We start from the raw sequence: 18,308 nt of genomic DNA, 5'->3' as shown, positions 1-18,308 counted from the left end.
TGCCTTGGACCCAGGGTAGAGCTGGTGCATTTGTAAAAGCTTCTCTTGAGCAGATTAGTACTAGTGCTTAGACAATATTTTCTAGAAGGAAGCAGCACCTTTTCCCTGGGTTTACACCCTGTGGTTGCATTCACTGATGTCTAGCAAAATGAAGGCACAAACCAAAGGTCCCCATGGCTCATCTGGTCAGAGCATCTCCACCCAGCGTGGCTCCTCCTGTGAGCAGCAAAAACCGTCCACATTCTGTCCTTCTACCTTCCACGGGGACTACGATTGATTTAAATTTTAACCCAGTGGCACACTTTTTAAAATGAAATGCACACGAATTCAATATCTTCAAAAATGTTAACCCTTGGCTCATTTCAGCTGAATGAAAAGAGCAGCAAAGTTTTAGAAGTCCAGGGGAGAGAAGGTAGAGAAAAGGGAGGAGGAGAGCGGAAGGAAAATATCATATCCAAAAGCCCCATTTCCATAAGAAATTACATTAGAAACAGCTCAGCAAAACGCTGCTTAGGATCTCAGAGATTCAGACTGGATTTTCACTAGGGAAAGGACTGAGCTGCACAACTCCTGCCTCATATGCACCATTCCCTGTCTCGATGCTGCCACCGTCTGTTGTCTGCAGCTGAGACCTTATAACACAGCATCCCGAGTTCCCTTTCCACCGATTCTTATCCCAATTTTCTGAGCACACAGTTTCTCATCATCTCACACATGGGGACCCAGCAGCAGTCACCAGGTAAGTCAGGAGAGAGCAGAAACTTGTCAGGGAACCAAACAGCTGCTTCTCATCCAAAGCAATGCACATGTTGGCATCATTCCACCCTCCTCTAATCTTCACAACCCGATCAGTAATGCAAACCTTAAAGCTGGCCTGCCCATTTAAGCTTGTAAAATATTCATTTGCTATTTTTCCTGAAATGGTGCTTAGCTCTCTAAAAGTGCTAGAACACAGTAAGAGAAGTGACTAAACCCTCCCAGATCTCATTGCTCTGTTTCTTCCCTGAAATCCCAGAATTCTCCCAGCAAAAAATACTCGGAAAAATTACTTTGAGAATATAGTAAACCTGGTTCATCCAGTCCCTCTCCTCCTGACTCTTTTTTTTCTCTCTGTAGCCAAAGGTTTTATTTGCTCTTTGGTGGAAGGACAGCCCAGATCAGGGTCCCATGCTTCCTCAAAGCCCTCAAACTGTGATTTTCCTGCCAATCCAATTTAGATAATTTTCTCAAGTTCCTTGAGCAGAGCTGAGCTGGAGATAGCGGCCCTGTAGCTTTAGCTACTACAGCCAGTTATGAACATACTCTTCCCAGTTGCCTTCAGAGTTTAAGCCCAGGTGAAGTTACAGACTGCAGCAAACACATCCATAAGATCCTTCAGGGTTGAAAGATGCTTTTAAAATCCCAAGATGTCAAATATTCCTCTGTAGTAACACCAGACTCTGCTAGCATAGGGTAAATATGATGTTGATGATGCATTAGCTTGGCTTGCAGCCCTTTTTCATTAGGGGCAGAGAATTCTCTTAACAGGCCAGGAGAAAAACAAGAGCAAGAGAGCTGGAATCAGTCAGGCAGCTGTAAAGAAAAGAAAAAAAAAAAAGCAAAAGCAAAAAAAAAAAGCAAAGGCAGGGTCTTAATGAGTGAATCTCCATCCTCTGGGGGAGCTGCGAGTGCTACTTTGCTCCCTCTGTCCCTTCCTTCATGAAGCCGGGCTTGAGGAGCAGCAGAGCTCTCTGTAAGTGACACCAGTCTAATTAATTAATGACTCCTCGGCGTCAGCTCCGTGGCTGCTGGGTTAGAAAGGCAGCAAAGAAGGGCCAGGAGAGCACACGACTGCTTCTGGTAAATGCTGAAGGCTGCAGAGCTGGGTTATTCATAACTTCCCCTGCTGTGAGTTACAGCACAGAAGTCAGAGATCTACTGGGGAGAGAAGATGGCGTGGAAGCCAGCCTTGCAGCGTCCTCTCTCCTGGGCTTCCTCCCTCTTCTTGTCCTGCTCGAGAGCTGCCATGGCACAGTTAATTGAGGTAAGGAGCAACTTGCACTACAGACTGGGGGGCTTGGGGGTGTCCAGGAATCATGTTTTATTTCCATGGTTGTTACCCAGGGAGGACAGGTAAGGCAGAGACTAGGGAATTTAAGGTGGCACCAAGGAGTCAGAGGCTTCTTTGCAAGTTGCTTGTTGGTTTTGAGAGGCCCAGCACTAGGAAGAAGGTGCTTTCACAACATCAATAGCTGCTGCTGAAAACAGTCAGCACTTAGGGGCTGCTTTAAGCCCCAAAGAGGGGTTGAGACAGTGCAAAAAGCCAAAGTCACAACCCAGCATTTTCTAGTCCAGTACCATGGGTCCAAGAAGTGCCCTGCATCAGAGGGGCTCAGGGAGAGAAGGACCAAGTATAACCCAGGTAATCCTGTCCCTGAATGTACCTGTCCAAATTAAACTTTTGGGCTGCATTTTCCTTCTACTACCTTCCCTCCTTTCCTCTAGTTCAGCAAAAATGTTAACTTTGGAGGTGATTTTCCTCCTCCAGAGCTCGGTTTCAGAGCTTCCACCTGAGGATGAGAACACTCACCCATGGCTCCAGCTCCCCACAGCAAGGCTGGGATGAACTAGGAGGGAAGAGCAGCTTCACAACCCAGGAATACCCCCTGGCAGCAGTTATAACTTACTGCCAGCAGCTTCAGAAGTTCTCACTTTCACTTCACAAGTGAGAGTCCTAACTGGGAGGACACCCCCTCCAGAATTACAGTCACCAAAAAATTTTGCAGCCCAGCCATTTCCAACATCTCCATCACTTTTCCTAAAGGCTGAGCTTCAGCTGGTCCAGGCTCAGAGCCTTGGTGCTGCAGGGCTGATGAGCAGCAGGTTCTTGCATGAGAGCTTGTTTTGCTCAGATTTCTGGGTTTAGCTGAACTGCTTGAAAATGCACCTCTGCAGGCACAGCTGTGATGGGGTAGTATAAGAAAATGTTGAACACAAACATTTTAAAACTTCCCATCCCTGATGGCTCCTCACCTGGGCTGCATCAAGCCAGGTCTAATCTCCACAAACTTTGGCCTGAAGATTTTTGCAGTTCATGACCAACACATCAGAGACAGTGACAAGTGTGCTGAGTTCATATTCCCACCCACTGGTCCATCTTCTGCCTGACCCTCCAGTTGTCTCATTTTCAAGTTACTCAGTGCAGGATTTTCCAATGGGTCTGCCAACCCATCCTAACTGACCACAATGTAACATCCCCAGCAAGGCAAACAGAAACCTACAACTCCTTTACAAACTCACACACGCTCTCTGCTGTAGACATTTTCCACATTTCTTCCAAGCTGTCCAGCCGACAGCAGCTCTCAAGGTGACAAGCCAGGCAGAACTTTCTCTTACAGGGCACATTTCACAAAGCCTGCTTCACTGAACCCTGGGCAATGTGCAGACACAGCAGCCACCCCATCAGGAAGTTCTTACACCAAGACAAAACCAAAATAAATGGTAAAACTACAGAAATTGTTATAAACCAGGTGTAATTTTATGGTCTGTTTTGCTTAACACCAGACTTTCTTGGAAACATGTCTACTTCTTCAAGCACGTCAGAGGGAGCAAATCTCATCTGCAAACACAAGCTGCACAGCAGGTTAACTACCAGGTATCCAAAAATGAGATTAGATGAACAGTCAGTTTCTGTATTTCTAAAAGCAGATGAATTACAGGCTGCTCCAAAGCTCTGCAAGGACTTTTTACTTCAAATAATTACACAATGTAGTTATCCTGAATAATTAAATTTGTGCTAAGCCAGCCCACCAAAGCAGAGAGAAAGTCAAAGGGACAGCACATCAGAGCATTTCAGTGAGGTTAAAAAAAATCCAGTGCAAATAAAACCCCACACAATAAGGACAAGTAAAGAAGGAAGATGCTGCTCTTGTTTAATGGTGTTCAAGTGTGTTCCAATGTGCAGATGTATGTGTGTTTTCCACTTGAGAGCAAAGAGGCAACAAAAGCCTCTGAATATTGAATCTAATTGCTTTGAAAAAAAAAGCTTTCCACTTTCCTAGGCCTTTTGGAAGAACTCTGAGTCTCCCAGATTGAAAGTTAATGGTTCAAAAATTAGCAAGCTACCCTGGCACATTTGGAAATAGCTCGAAGGGCTGCCCTGGATGCTGCCCCATTCAGTGGGCCCTGAGCCCTCCTGGAAGGTGTATTGCAGAGTGACCTCCTGCCCTTCACCTAGAGCTATGGACTCTTCCCCAAGAGCTCCTTGCTCAACTTCAATTGCAGTTTTGGACAGGTTTGTGAAGATAAACACCCACATAGCTCTAGCGAGCCACCCCTCCGTGCATCTATATTCTAACATCTAAAATGCATTCACCAGCTCTGACATTAGCAGGTACTAGATAAAGACCTAGAAGAGTGAAACAAAGCACTCTTCCAGCATCACACCAATGCTCTAGCACTAAGAACGTGGAAAAACAAGAGAGAATGGCTTTAGCTTTCTTTTCCCTTGGCACAGAGCTGCTCACACAGTGCATTTAGCTCCAGTAAAATAATAACCATTACATTAAATTTATGTACCACTGGCCCATTCCTTAGCTTTCCACCTTCCCCATCATTTGTTCAGGAGCCTCAGCCAGGATAAAGTAGGAATTTCAAGAAGCAGACAGCTTACATATGGAGAGAGGGACAAGATGATAGCACAGTTCATACTACTATTGATTTTGATCATCACACCTATGAACTGCCCAAGGGATGCTCTGGTACCAGAATTGGACAAGTTAGGGAGAAAAACATCTACATCTCCAGTGCCTCTAGAACAGATGTTTCCTCTCATAAAGGTCAATATAAACCTCAGCACTTTTTAGATCCAGACTTTTTTTTTGGGGGGCCAGGGCAGAAAAATAACCCTACAATGTTTAATGACTATTTTATAATCAGCTCAAGGAACAGTCTGCAGCGTAACAGGAAAACCATCAGGATTTTGCTTTGGGAAATCTCTAAGCTTATTTCAGCTAAGTTATGGTTTCCAAAGACTGATAAACCAGCTGGAACAGACCACATTTTCCCAGTCATCCCCATGTGGTTCATTATTGAGATTCTAATTGACATAATTATCTTCTCATTCCTACCCCAAGCCTTTTCTCAGCCCTTATTTAATTCACCTTTAATTCTCCTTTGTGATAAATCTTTCTGTCTGTTTGCAGACCTCTGAAGAGAATCATGTTAGACAGAAAGAAAAAAAAAATAAAAAATAAAACCAGTCTGAAGACTGTGGCACTACCTACTCTTTTATAGCAGGGGTCCACCATCTTTGGGTGAAGTTTGAGTCCACCAGCCCCGTGGGTTATCACGGGGTGCTCTGACCCCAGATCTGATGTATTCCTCATGGAGAAAAGAATCAGGATAATTCACATCAGGTCAGCTTTTGGGAGATATGGAGTGGGTGTGAAGTTGGACACTGAGGTGGGAAGACACGTTGCATGTCTGGGATGTAGCATGTGGTTTAGTCAATTATCCCTTGATAGAGTCAAATTCTGCATCTGTCAGACCTTTGTTAAGCTGTTTGTCTCTAGATTGAAGATTGGAGCTTTCCAGTCAAGAGGTGAAATTCTGTCCTAGGAAATGACATAAAATAAACTCTTCAGAACTTTTATCAGACTGGAAAAATATTGCCTCTCCTCACTACCAAGAAAGCATGAAAAATAAATATATTTCTGATCTTCTGTTATTCTAGCTTGGACTCCTTAGAAAAGCTGCAACACAGACTTGTAAGCAGGGGGGGAAAACAGATCAAAAGCACCCTGATCTTTTCTACTAATTATGAGCAGCTTCAGTGGACCAAAGGCATATGCTCATGGATTTGGGAAAGAAGATCACTGCAAGATAAATTGAAGGCCCTTTAAAATAAAATGAGAGTTTAATTAAAGGCTTTTAAATGATTTCCAAGTCCTCCCACTTTCAAATTGCCATATAGACAAGTGATAGATTAAATACACAGGGTGTTATGTGGAGTTCAGTTTATAGTACACTTAGCTGTAGATTATTGGGCTGAAGGGAAAGGAACCTTCATTTGTAGTCCCCAGGTGAAGGGGGAGAGGAGATGCTGTCTGCAATGATCTAGAAACACTTGTGTGTAATTGTTGCTCAAATGGAGGTTGGTAAAATTACTCAGAAGTTGTACTGGACTCCCAGACCCAAATCTATATACAAGTTAAGGAAAAGCTTAGACATGCACTCTGAACATATTTATTCTTTGCTGAGGGATTTCGTTAGTAATTTAATCTCTTTCTGCCAATAAACAACTACCCTAAAAGCTACAGCTCTGCTGAAGAGGCTGTTGTGTGAATACTGTCATTCTCAGAAGAAAAGAGGCATCAGGTTTCAATCTGAAGCTGCTGTTCACAGGACCATGAACAGGTCCAGGTATGAAAAAAACTCAGGTTCCTATTGGAAACAAGGGATGCTGGAGGTCTGAGACCACAAGAAGAGTCCTATGGCCAGCCCAGAAACAGCCCTGACACACACAAGCTTCATGACTGCTAGACTTATCAGCTATCACACTTAAATTTAGTCATTGTGATCAAAGTTTTGTCCCTAATACATAAAGCCATTATATTGAATGTCCCTCCCTGGAAGAGTTAAAGGCCAGGTTGGATGGAGCTTGGAGCAACCTGGTCTAGTGGGAAGTGTCCCTGCCCATGCAGGGGGATTAGAACTAGTGTCTCTTTAGTGTCCCTTCCAACCCAAAACATTCTATGATTCTATGATTCCATATTGGCCCTCAACCTAAGAAGCCACAGATCATTTATAATTACTGTATTTTCAGTGTTGCATCTGGACCCTGCCAGGTTTTCCTACCCCTGCAGAAGGTTTTGTTGGCCTCACTAAGTTTGCCTGTATCAAGATCCATTGTCACATTGGCCATCTCCTTGTTACTTGGAATGAGGAAAAAGAGAGATTGCATGTCTATTTATTTAAAGCTCAGTTCTCTCAGAGCATCTGTGGCCTTTAGTTACATGCAATCAAATGCAATTAGGAATAAACATTGTTAGCTTTCCAAAGCCCAGCCATGCTGCAAGCAGAGCAGCAACACCACTCAAGCTTAATCAGAAGAGGCATTTTTAAAAAAGACCTGGAAAAGCAGTGTCTTTTCCAATTTTTCTTCTCTGCTACTCAATGAGGTGAATAAAACTCCTGTCTCCAGCAGCTACCTCCTTTTCTCTAGGGATGATACCTAGGAATGGTACCTTGTCACAGAAACGTGGTGGGATGCATCACACAACTGGAGGGCCACAATCCATGGCTACAAAGCTCTTCAGGAGGGATAAAAAGGGAAGGAGAAGGGGTAGAGTGGACCTGTATGTTAGAGAATGCTATGAGAGCTTGGGAATCAGGTATAGTCATGATGAGGTTGAGAGTGTCTGGATGAGGTTAAGGGCCAATAAAGCTGCTATTGCTGTGGGAGTCTGCTAGAGACCTCCCAACCAAAGCAGTGAGGTGGATGAAGCTTTCTACAAGCAGCTGGGAGAAATCTCCCAGTCACTTGCTGTCATTCTTGTGGAGGACTTTATCCTCCCAGACATCTGCTGGGAATACAATATAGCAGAGAGAGAACATTCCAAGAGGTTCCTGGAATGTGTGGAAGATAACTTCCTCACACAGCTGATAAGTGAGCTGACCAGGGAGGGTGCTCTCCTAGACCTGTTTCTCATGAACAGGGAAGATCTTGTGGGGGAAATAAAAGTTGGAGGCCATCTAGGGCACAGTGATCATGAGATGGTTGAGTTTCTGATCCTTGGAGAAACAAGGAAAGGGGTTAATAAAACTGCCACCTTAGACTTCCAGAGAGCAAACTCTGACCTGCTCAGAAGACTGATTGACTAAGTCCCTTGGGAGGCTGCCTTGAAGGATAAAGGAATCCAGGAAGGCTGGACGTACTTCAAGAAAGAAGTTTTAAGGGCACAGAAGCTGCTGTCCCAGTGTGCTGAAAAACCAGTAAGTGGGGTAGGAGACCAGCCTGGCTAAATAGGGACCTTTGGCTGGACCTTAGGAACAAAAGGAGAGTCTGTGACTTTTGGAAGAGGGGACAGGTCACTCATGAAGTCTGTATAGATGAAGTGAACCTATGCAGGGTGAAAATTAGAAGAGCCAAAGCACAGCTAGAGCTCAAACTAGCTACAGCTGGTAGGGATAATAAAAAAGGTTTCTGTAAGTTCATTAACAGCAAAAGGAGGATCAGGGAAAATCTCCATCCTTTATTGGATGCAAAGGGAATCTTAGTAACAAAGGATGAGGAAAAGCCTGAGGTGCTCAACACCTACTTTGCCTCAGACTTTAGCAGTGGAACCAGCTGCTCCATGGACAAACAGCCACATGAGCTAGGAGACAGGGAGGGGATGCAGAATGAGGTCATCACAATGAAAGAGGAAGTGGTCAGAGACCTGCTACACCACTTAGACACACACAGGTCTATGGAACTGGATGAGTTACATCCAAGAGTGTTGAAAGAGTTGGCAGATGTGATTGTCAGGCCACTTTCCATTACTTACCTGAAGTCCTGGCTAACTGGGGAGGTCCCAATGGACTGGAGGGCAGCAAATGTAACACCCATCTATATTAAAGGCAGAAAGGAGGATCTGGGAAACTATAGACCTGTCAGTCTGACCTCGGTACCAGGGAAGGGCATGGAGCAGATCATCTTGAGTGTTATTAGAAGACACACAGAGGATAACCAGGGGACCAGGCCTGGTCAGCCTGGGTTTATGAAAGGCAGGTCCTGCCTGACAAACCTGATCTCCTTTTATAACCTGATGACTACTGGATGAGGGAAAGGCTGTGGATATTGTCTATCTGGACCTCCAAAAAGCCTTTGACACAGTTCCCCATAGAGCTCTCATCAAAACCCTGGCTGCTCATGGCCTGGATGAGCACATGGTCTGTTGGATCAAGCACTGGCTGGACAGCTGGGCCCAGAGAGTGGTGGTCAATGGAGTCCAATCCAGCTGGAGCTGGTCACAAGTGGTGTCCTCAGGGCTCAGTGTTGGGACTGTTTCTGATTAACATCTTTATTAATGATCTCGATAAGGACACAGAGTGTGTCAGCAGTGAGGCTGCAGAGGACACCAAGCTGGGCAGGAGTGTTGATCTGCATGAGGACAGGGAGGCTCTACAGAGAGACTTGGATAGGTTGGATCCTTGGGCTGATGTCAATGGTCTGGGCTTCAACAAGGCCAAATGCTGGGTCCTGCAACAACCCCAAGCAACCTTCCAGGCTTGGGGAAGTGTGGCTGGAAAATGTCTGGCAGGAAAGGACCTGGGGGTTCTCATTGAGAAGCAGCTGAACATGAGCCAGAAGTGTGCCCAGGTGGGCAAGAAAGCCAATGGCATCCTGGCTTGTATCAGAAATAGTGGGACCAGCAGCAGCAGAGAGGTGATTGTGCCCCTGTCCTCAGCTCTGGTGAGGCCACACCTGGAGTGTTGGGTCCAGTTTTGGGCACCTCAATTTCAGAGACATCTCGAGGTGCTGGAGCGAGGACAGAGGAGGCAACGGAGCTGGGGAAGGGCCTGGAGAATCAATCTGATGAAGAACACTTGAGGGAGCTGGGAATGTTTAGTTTGAGGAAGAGGAGGCTGAGAGGAGACATCATCAGTCTCTACAAGTATCTGAAAGGTCATTATAGAGAGGTTGGTGCTGGTCTCTTCTCACAGGTGATCAGTGACAGAACAAGAGGGAAGGGCTTCAAGCTGCACCAGGGCAGGTTTAGACTGGACATTAGGAAAAAAAGTTTAACAGCAAGAGTGGTCAGACATTGGAACTGGCTGCCCAGGGAGGTGGTGGAGTCACCGTCCCTGGGTGTGTTTAAGGGTGGTTAGGATGTGGTGTTGGTGGAGATGGTTTAGGGGAGAACTTCGTAGAGTAGGGATGATGGTTGGACTCTGTGATCCCAAGGGGCTTTTCCAACCTGAACAGTTCTATGATTCTATTCTATGATTCTCTGCTTCCCCCACCATCATCACTGACAGTTTCTGTCTGCCTGAAATGAATCAGAAACAAAGCAATCCTTAATTCCTTCTTCTTTTTTAAGTTAAAAGAACCAGTGTCAAACTGTTCCGACCTAAAAATGCAACTCGCCTGGGAATGTGTTTGTGTTTTGTGGTTTAGTTGATGTTTTACAGACCTAAGTGTCCAATATCAGTTTAGATCTAGCTTCTTGCAGAGTAGTTCTTCCTCCCTCCAGCCCTTGCTGGGGACTTGGAGAAGTTTCCAAGGTGATGCCTGCACACAATGCAGACCCTTTCTTCAGAGCAACTCTCAGACATACTGGGATGGGGGAAGGCATGCCAGGGCTCCACCACACTTTGGGATATGTCATCCAGCAGGGTTTGGGGGACGAGTCTTTAGCATAGTCCTGTCTTCACTGGAAGAAAATGTTGTGCTTCCACAGCTGGGAGAACTTGCCGTGGTGGATGGTGAAGCAGAAAAGAGGCCAAGGTATTATGAACATAATCCAGTTCCTACTATAGGTTCCACTATAGGCTCCCCCCAAAACCAGCCTTACAGGATCTGAGGATTTGAAACCCAAAACACAGAGCAGTAATGGACCACCAGCCCCTGTTCCAGCTCTTGCCAGGGAGCCACTTGACCCCTAGGACACCCAAAAAAATTCCTTTGTCTCTCTTCCCTGAGATCAAGCAAAAAAATGGATGTCAAGGGCAGGATTTACCTGGTAACTGGACACCCAAATCTGAGCTAGTTACTGTAGGTTCCACTAATAATTGCTGAAGAGAAACAATAATTTATTCATCAGGTCTAGAGAAGTTTCCTGAATGGGATTAGTAGCCCTCGGTGTCACTTTCTCTCTGGCATAAATAACCTTGGAATAGCTAACTTAGGCTTAGTTAATTGCACCACCCATTTTTAAACACCTGAGTAAAAGTTTACATCAGAGGGAATTATTTAGCCTGAAGGTGAAGACAAAAATGTGTCTACACTATTGGCATCAACAAATGATCTTGGTGCCTCAACTTCCACAGGAGATGTAGTCAACACAGCCAGAGCCCAAAGAGCTGTTCCACTGTCTTGCAAGAGACACTTCAATCAACAGTCCAACTTTGGTCATAATATTCATCATTGGTATTGGCTGGAAGTTGGTTTCACTTCCATAAATGCAGCAATCTAATATTATTTTAGGCACTGTGCTCTACTCCTCCTATTTCTGAGCTGCTGCTCCAGAGTGCAGGTCTTCAATACAAGTCACATGGGGTATTTACCAAGATCTGCATCATTGTCTCCTTTACATATAAGTTTAGGGTGCTAAACTAAGACTGAAGGTCCTCTTTTATAAAATAAAATCATACACTCTTCCAGACCAGAACCTCCTTGTTAAACCTTTCTGCTCAATTGTGTTTCCTCCTGACTCCAAACTTTTCCTTATTCCCACAGGCACTGCCCAGGCCAGCAAGTGACAGCAACATGGCAGTGGGACTAACCTCAAGTGTGTTTGCTTCACTCCCTCTGACACATTCTCATCTCCTTGCCTTCAAAAGTCTTTCCCTGTTGAATTATCACCTGAGTGTTGCTTCTTGCCCGCATTTTCTGGGTTCCTAACAGCTTCCTTCATCCAAAGATGACTCCTCTGAAGCCAGATATCCTTATAGAAATCTTATTTACTGCCTCCAGTCTTCTGCAGTCTTTAGTATTACTGCTTTGCATAGATAACACAATGCTGTTAGTCTTTATACCAAATATAACCTTTTCATTCCACTCTGATCCACACTGGTGACCAAGGACACAAGGTCATCCTTGATGGAACTAGCTGTTTGGGGTTTTTCCCTCCCTCAGGACTGCATAAGAATTGTCTTGTCCCAGTTTCATCTCTCCTGTATTTCACCTCTTTACATCTTTTCTTTTTGTTCCACATCCAAGCATTCTGTTATCTTGACATTTATTACCAAGCACAAACCAATAACTTCAAACCTTGACATTTGTTCCTGCACATGAATCAACAGCTTCAAAACTTGACATTCATTGCCAAGCACAAATCAGCACCTGCAATTTCTTGAAGCTACTAGGAATTACTTTCATTAAGATCTTTTCCCCTCACATACTTCATGTGTCATCTCCAAAACTGAAGACCACCAGATGTGGGTCAGTCTTGCATCTTTCAACCCATTTAAGAGCTTGGAGACCTTGTCTGATGAGCATGAATAGGAATGCAAACCTAGACATCTACCGAGTCCCAGTGTGTGCCCACGGGCAGTTGTCATGGCTCAGCTTATCCATGACCATCTGCTGAACTGTGGGAGCTGGACCATCACACCACAGGAATTCCACTGCAGGCTTCAGCCCTGGCATTCAACACTCACTTTAAGACTATGAAAAAAAAGTCCCAATGATTGAAACAAAGTATCTACATGACAGGTCATGACCCTGCAGAAGTCTCACTTCATGTTTTTTTCCCTTTGCACTTCATGTGTTAAACATGCAGGATATTTTGCTGCTTTGTGTACTGGTTCACCTCAAGAGCTTTTGTGAAAGGTGGCAGAGATGTTTAGTTTTGTTGCTGCTTCTCTCCAACGCAACTTAGGCCTTGTTTAAGGTTATGGTCTTCTTCATCCACAACTGGTCTAGTGGAAAGTGGCCCTGGTCTTTGCAGAGGGGTTGGACTAAATGACCTTTGAAGGTCCCTTCCAACCCAAATTATTTTATGATTCCCCCGGAATTGTCCACAGACAGGCAGTAAGTGCTCCAATCACTAGCCTTCCTGCTACTGATCCTAAGCACGTGTTTCTACAGTGATCCAAAATCTCTGGCTTCCCTCCTTTTGAGGCACACAATTGCTGTAGCACATCTCTTACCTTTCAGTCTATTTATATCTTCCCCATCTTTTACTAGTCTGAGAGTTTGTCCATCAAACCTTCATGAGTTGGACTGGAGAACACTTCAACATTCAAATAATGCCTACTAAATGTTCTCTCTCTGTGAAGGTTTCTACTTAAATGATGCAGCAGTTAGAGGAGGATCCTGCAATCCATTCCAGAGCTATTGATCCGTGTTTTGATCTTGAAAACATTTTTCAATTGCCCACCTCAGCTACTCTGTACTGGCAATATTACTTCTGTTGAACAAGGATGATGCATCAGGCACTTTGAAATCCCCAGAGCAAAGAGACTAACACTGGAAAGTTCAGCAGGTAAAAGTAGTAAGAATCTCTGGTCCCACAGCTCTGTGTGTGCTGTAGAAAACCAGTACCATCACTTCCAAGCCACTGAGCTGAAGGTGGATTCTTGTTCCCTCACCTTCACATCTGCAATTTACCACCTTTTTTGATTTATTCTGGAGTCTGCTGATTAAATATTGACTGTAAAGTAAAGCAACCTGCTGAAGATCGTCAGGTTCTGATGCATGAGATAGCCCATGGCTGGTCATGAAACAGAGAACCTGGCTACACAACCCACAAGAGGCTGCTCTCCACAGCTGTAGACAAGGAATATATCCACAACCATATGTCCCTTCAGGGAAAACATGTTTCTTGGATGTGGAGTAACGCTACAGCCTCTGTCTTGTCTTGGGACTCTTCATAGCAGACCACCACCCACACCAAGTGTTTCACCATAGTCACAAAAGCATAGAGCACAGTGTTGTTGTGTGCAGCACAAGCCTGCAAGTGCCACCACTAGACAGGTGGAAAGAAGGACCCCTGGCAATGTATCAAGCTCAGCTGAGCAGGCAGTGCATGTGTATGATGACTTCCAGTGCTGCAGTTTCCCTCTCTTCCTGTTACTAAGTCCTTTGGGGATTTGGTCCTAAGAGAGTCTAGATCAGTAAATACAGTCAACTTTAAACCTCCAGCCATCTACAGTGATCTATGAAATGAACTCCTCACCTCTGCTCCTTCCTGGTATAACCTTGGCAGGATTAACAACAACCATCTCCCTGTTTGACTCTTTTTCCTTCTTGATGTACACTTAAGATTTGCTCAGATGTACAGTGTTCCAGCAGAAGTCCCCCAGTTTCCTTTTCTCATCTGTTTACCTCCTTGTATCTGGTTATTTCTCCCAGTTGCTCATCAGAAAAAAGTCTGAAAAAAAAGACCCATCTTTTGGAGAGCTAATCTGCACAAAATAGCAAAATCATGCCAAAACTACTGCAAACAAGATGTCCCTTATGAACAAGATTGAAGCTGTCCTGGAGTTTAACTCCAGGATCAGGAGTAGGCAATGAAAGCTGAATCCAAGGGAGAAAGTAAACTTAGATCTCTGAGGTCAGCACTTCTAGTTAGATAAAAATTTCTGAACCTAAAATGTTGCCCTGATCCCTCACCAGACCTGCTATCAACCACAGCTTCTTCAATTTATTTATTGCTGGTAAGGAGTCAAGAGAAATCCTACAGCTGAAAAGGGCTATCTTCCAGTGTCAAGTATCACATATTTGTACCTCTCAGAACAACCTGGTCTAGCGGGAGGTGTCTCTGCCCATAGCAGGAGGATTGAAACTGGAGGATCTTCAAGGTTCCTTCCAACCCAAACCATTCTAGGATTTGATGTTTGTGACTTTTTATTGTCCTAGATGCAACTACAGGACCACACCACTCTGGCCAGACTTTCTTTCTCTCTAAGTTCACATATAGCAAGGCTTTGAGCACTAGATGTTCCATGGCCAGAACCTGCACTATGGGAGAAGGTGGCTCTCACAAATTGCCATGAGGTGTGGCTGGGTGGTGCTGAGCAGCCAAGACAGCTTGAAAGAGACAGGCCCAGACAACGATTTGATTTACCACAGATGGATTCTGAATAGGATGCCCCTGGGAGACAAAGCACTCCAGACATGGCGGGAAGCATCTCTCATTAGGAAGAGACTAAAATATGGTTTGTATTGCACAAATAGGCGAGTAATTGGAGAGCAGCTCCAGCTCCAATTCACTCTGTGGTATCCATTACAGCTGTTCTAACAGCACTTTAATGGGCTGAGAAGGGAAGGGCACTGCAGGGAATCAGATGTGCTTTTTTTTTTAGAAATGAAGTGTTTTCAGCTTCTATCTAAAGGGCATTGCTAATTCAGATCAGGTCCCACACTCAAATATAGGACAATGAATGTGTTTAGCTAACGAGCCTCTGACAGGTCACTAGCAGGTTTTAACTCTGATTTGCTGCATGACAATACATAATATGAAGTTCATGAGCAGTGAGGGGTTGTTAACCTCTGAGCCACAAGCCAAGAGAATAAATACTGCTTGATGGTATAGAATCCCAGAATGGTTTGTGTTGGGAGGGACCTTAAAGACCATCCAGTTCCACCCCCTGGCATGATATGTCCCACCAGACCAGGTTGCTCCAAGTCCCATCCAACCTGCCCTTGAACACTCCCAGGAATGGAGCAGCTACAGTTTCTCTGGGCAACCTGGGCCAGTGTCTCACCCCCCTGAAAAGAAAGAGTTTCTTCACAATATGCAATCTAAATCTCCCCTTTTCCAGCTTGACACTGTTCTCCCTCACGCCATCCCTCCCTGCCCTTGTCAAAAGTCCCTCCCCAGCTTTCTTGGAGCCCCTTCAGGCACTGGAAGGTCACTACAAGTTCTCCCCAGAGCCTCCTCTTCTCCAGGCTGAACACTCCCAGCTCTCCCAGCCTGTCTCCAAAGCAGAGCTGCTCCAGCCCTCAGATCACCTCTGATCTTCCTCTGGACTCGCTCCAACATCTCCATGTCCTTATGTTGGGCCCCCCAGAACTGAACAGAGTATTCCAGGTGGGGGTCTCACACGAGTGCAGCAGATGGAGAGAATCCCCTCCCTTGACCTGCTGGTCATGCTGTTGGTGATGCAGCCCAGGACATGGTTGGTTTCTAGTCTGCCAGTACACATTGTCAGCTCAAGGTGAGCTTCTCATTATCCAACACCCTCAAGTCCTTTTCTTCAGGACTGCTCTCAATCCATTTTCCACCCAGCCTGTATTTGTGACCTTACCATATCATCATTTCACTGGGACCACAGGAGGTGGTCCAGACAACCCCTTTTCACTAGCAGCACTTGTCCTCTTAACCCGCTTGTGAAACATGTTCAACCTCACTTCAGAGATGGGCACCTGAGACACACAGGAACCAAGGACTGAGTCTGCAAGGAGGCTTGGGTTCCTCATTCATCCAACAAGTAGCTACTATGGAGGCCATCAGGTCCTTGTCCCTTTTCCATCTAAATGGTCATTCCAGAGAAGTGTCTTCTACTGAAGGCCGGTATCTGAAAGGTTATTTGACCCAAACCCTCCCATGGATGCTGACAAGCTACTTACTCACCAGTGGAGCTGGTTGTGATTCAGTACTAGCCAAATCACCACTAAACTGCATTAGGAAAGTTCACATCACCATTCTCACAAGATAAGGCTCTCATTATTTCATTTTTTCACCCATCTTCTCATTCCCCTCTTGCACTTTTAGAGCCTTTGCAGCAGCTGGAAATGCAAGTCCTGTTCTCTTTGCATGAGACACACTCCCCTCTTCAGCCAAATCCCCTCTCTTTTAAAGATAATGCATTAAACAAGATATTAGCACAACTTTTCTGACCTTGGATACAGTTCAAACCATAGAATTTAATTCAAAGACCTCCTGGTCAGCCCAAATAACTCAACTGGTCAAGGCATGCTTTCCTGAATAACAAACAATCAGGATTAACATAACATCTACAAGACAATCTAAGAGCAATAAAACTTGTCCTTAGTGACTCAAACTGTAGAAGCAAGACTTCTTGAAAAGACCATTTATGAATGAAGAAAAGAGAACTCAGTTCTTTTTGTTTGTTTGTTCTGTTTTAGCTCTTTACTACTTAACTTCAAGACTTGATTAATGAAGAACACCACTGAAAAACTGACTTCCTCAAAACAAGTATAAACTAAAAGTGCATTAACAGTTGGGAAAAGTCCTGTTAGTTGTAAAGATAAAAAGATTTTTAAGGAACAGTATCATGTCCCTACTTAAACCATTTTCCAGATCATTATATAATACATAAATAATAATATACATGTTTTTGCTTGGTAAAGACTTTTAAGATCATCAAGTTCAACCATTAACCCAGCACTGCCAAGGCCACCATGTCTCTCAGCACCACATCTACATGTCTCTTAAATCCTTCCAGAGATGGTGGCTCCACCCCTGTCCTGGGCAGCATGGGCCAGGGCCTGGCACCTCTTTCGGTGATGAAATTGTTTCTAATATCCAATCTAAACCTCCCCTGGTGCAACTTGAGACCATTTCCTCTTGTTCTATTTTTATACACACACACACATATATGCATGAAAGTACAAAAGGAACCTGCAAGATACAACATGAAAAGAACTGAAGAAGCCCCACCCTGCCAGCAGGCAGTCTCATGGTTTATTCATGGGAAGGAAAAAATGACAGAAGCCAGGACCTTTCCCTGGACTTACAGGACAACTGGATTGTCTCAACATATTTAATGTGTTCTCAAGAAACACAGCAGATCTCAGGAAATTCAGGATACTGAAATTCTTCATTGCATTATTAATTTATTACTTTTATATACACACACACACAAGCAGTAGGAACCCTGGTATAAGCTTTAATCCCTACTCCTTGATGCTGTCTGTGTTGTTTAACCTCCCTACAGTAGATTCTGCTTCCTGCTCTGGATCTCTCACACTGCTGGAGCTGTGGGAACCTGAGCACTGGCTGCAGAACTGGAGCCCAGAGTAGCCTATTTTGAACTATTTTTCCTTGTATTTCATGATATCGGACACCTGAGCTTTGTGATGCTAACTTTACAGGGTTAAAGCAACATGACTGAACCCCCAATTCTTAAATGCAACTCAAACAGTCTCCTTCAATTCAGCTTTGCTGTTTCGAGCACTAGAGAAAATGCTGTGGGGGAACTGCTGCCTGCACATTGTGCTGCCCTGCAAGGGTCCTTCAACTCCCCCTTCCCCAGTGATAATGGGATTTAAACCAAGTGTCCTTTCTGAACTGATAAATTAGCCCAGGTATCTGTCCCTGTGTTGGCTCCTCATGGCACTTCCCTTCAAAATATCTCAAAGCAAAAGCAAAGAAGCAGCAATGTTCTTTTGTTACCAGTGGGGAAACTGAGGCACTGGGTGCTCATACAACATGAGGCAGACAGTGCAAGGTGTAGATAGAAGACTTCCTGATTTTGTCTCATACCTAAGAGTGATACAGCCACTTTGCTGTGAAGGCTGGTGCCACCTGAGATGTCCCACAATAGCTGACATGAGCTGGCATGTATGACACAGTGCAAGGCCTGTGCCCTGCTGGGTGTGCAGATGGAGGATGCTTCACAGCATCTCTGACAAGACTAGATGCCTGTATTTA

The 18,308-nt window shown here is 44.7% G+C and overlaps 1 protein-coding gene across 1 annotated transcript in view; it reads left to right on the top strand.

Moving 5' to 3' along the window:
• Positions 1-1,930: 1,930 nt before the first annotated feature.
• Positions 1,931-18,308, top strand: part of TMIE (transmembrane inner ear) — a 34,376-nt gene continuing 17,998 nt past the window's right edge. The window contains exon 1 of the mRNA XM_051612744.1: positions 1,931-2,023. Within this exon, the coding sequence (XP_051468704.1) occupies positions 1,931-2,023 (93 nt within the window). The remainder of the gene's footprint in view (positions 2,024-18,308) is intronic.

Source organism: Apus apus, chromosome 2 (genome assembly GCF_020740795.1).
Source record: "Apus apus isolate bApuApu2 chromosome 2, bApuApu2.pri.cur, whole genome shotgun sequence".
Classification (NCBI taxonomy): Eukaryota; Metazoa; Chordata; class Aves; order Apodiformes; family Apodidae; genus Apus; species Apus apus.
This window is presented reverse-complemented; position numbering and strand designations above follow the sequence as displayed.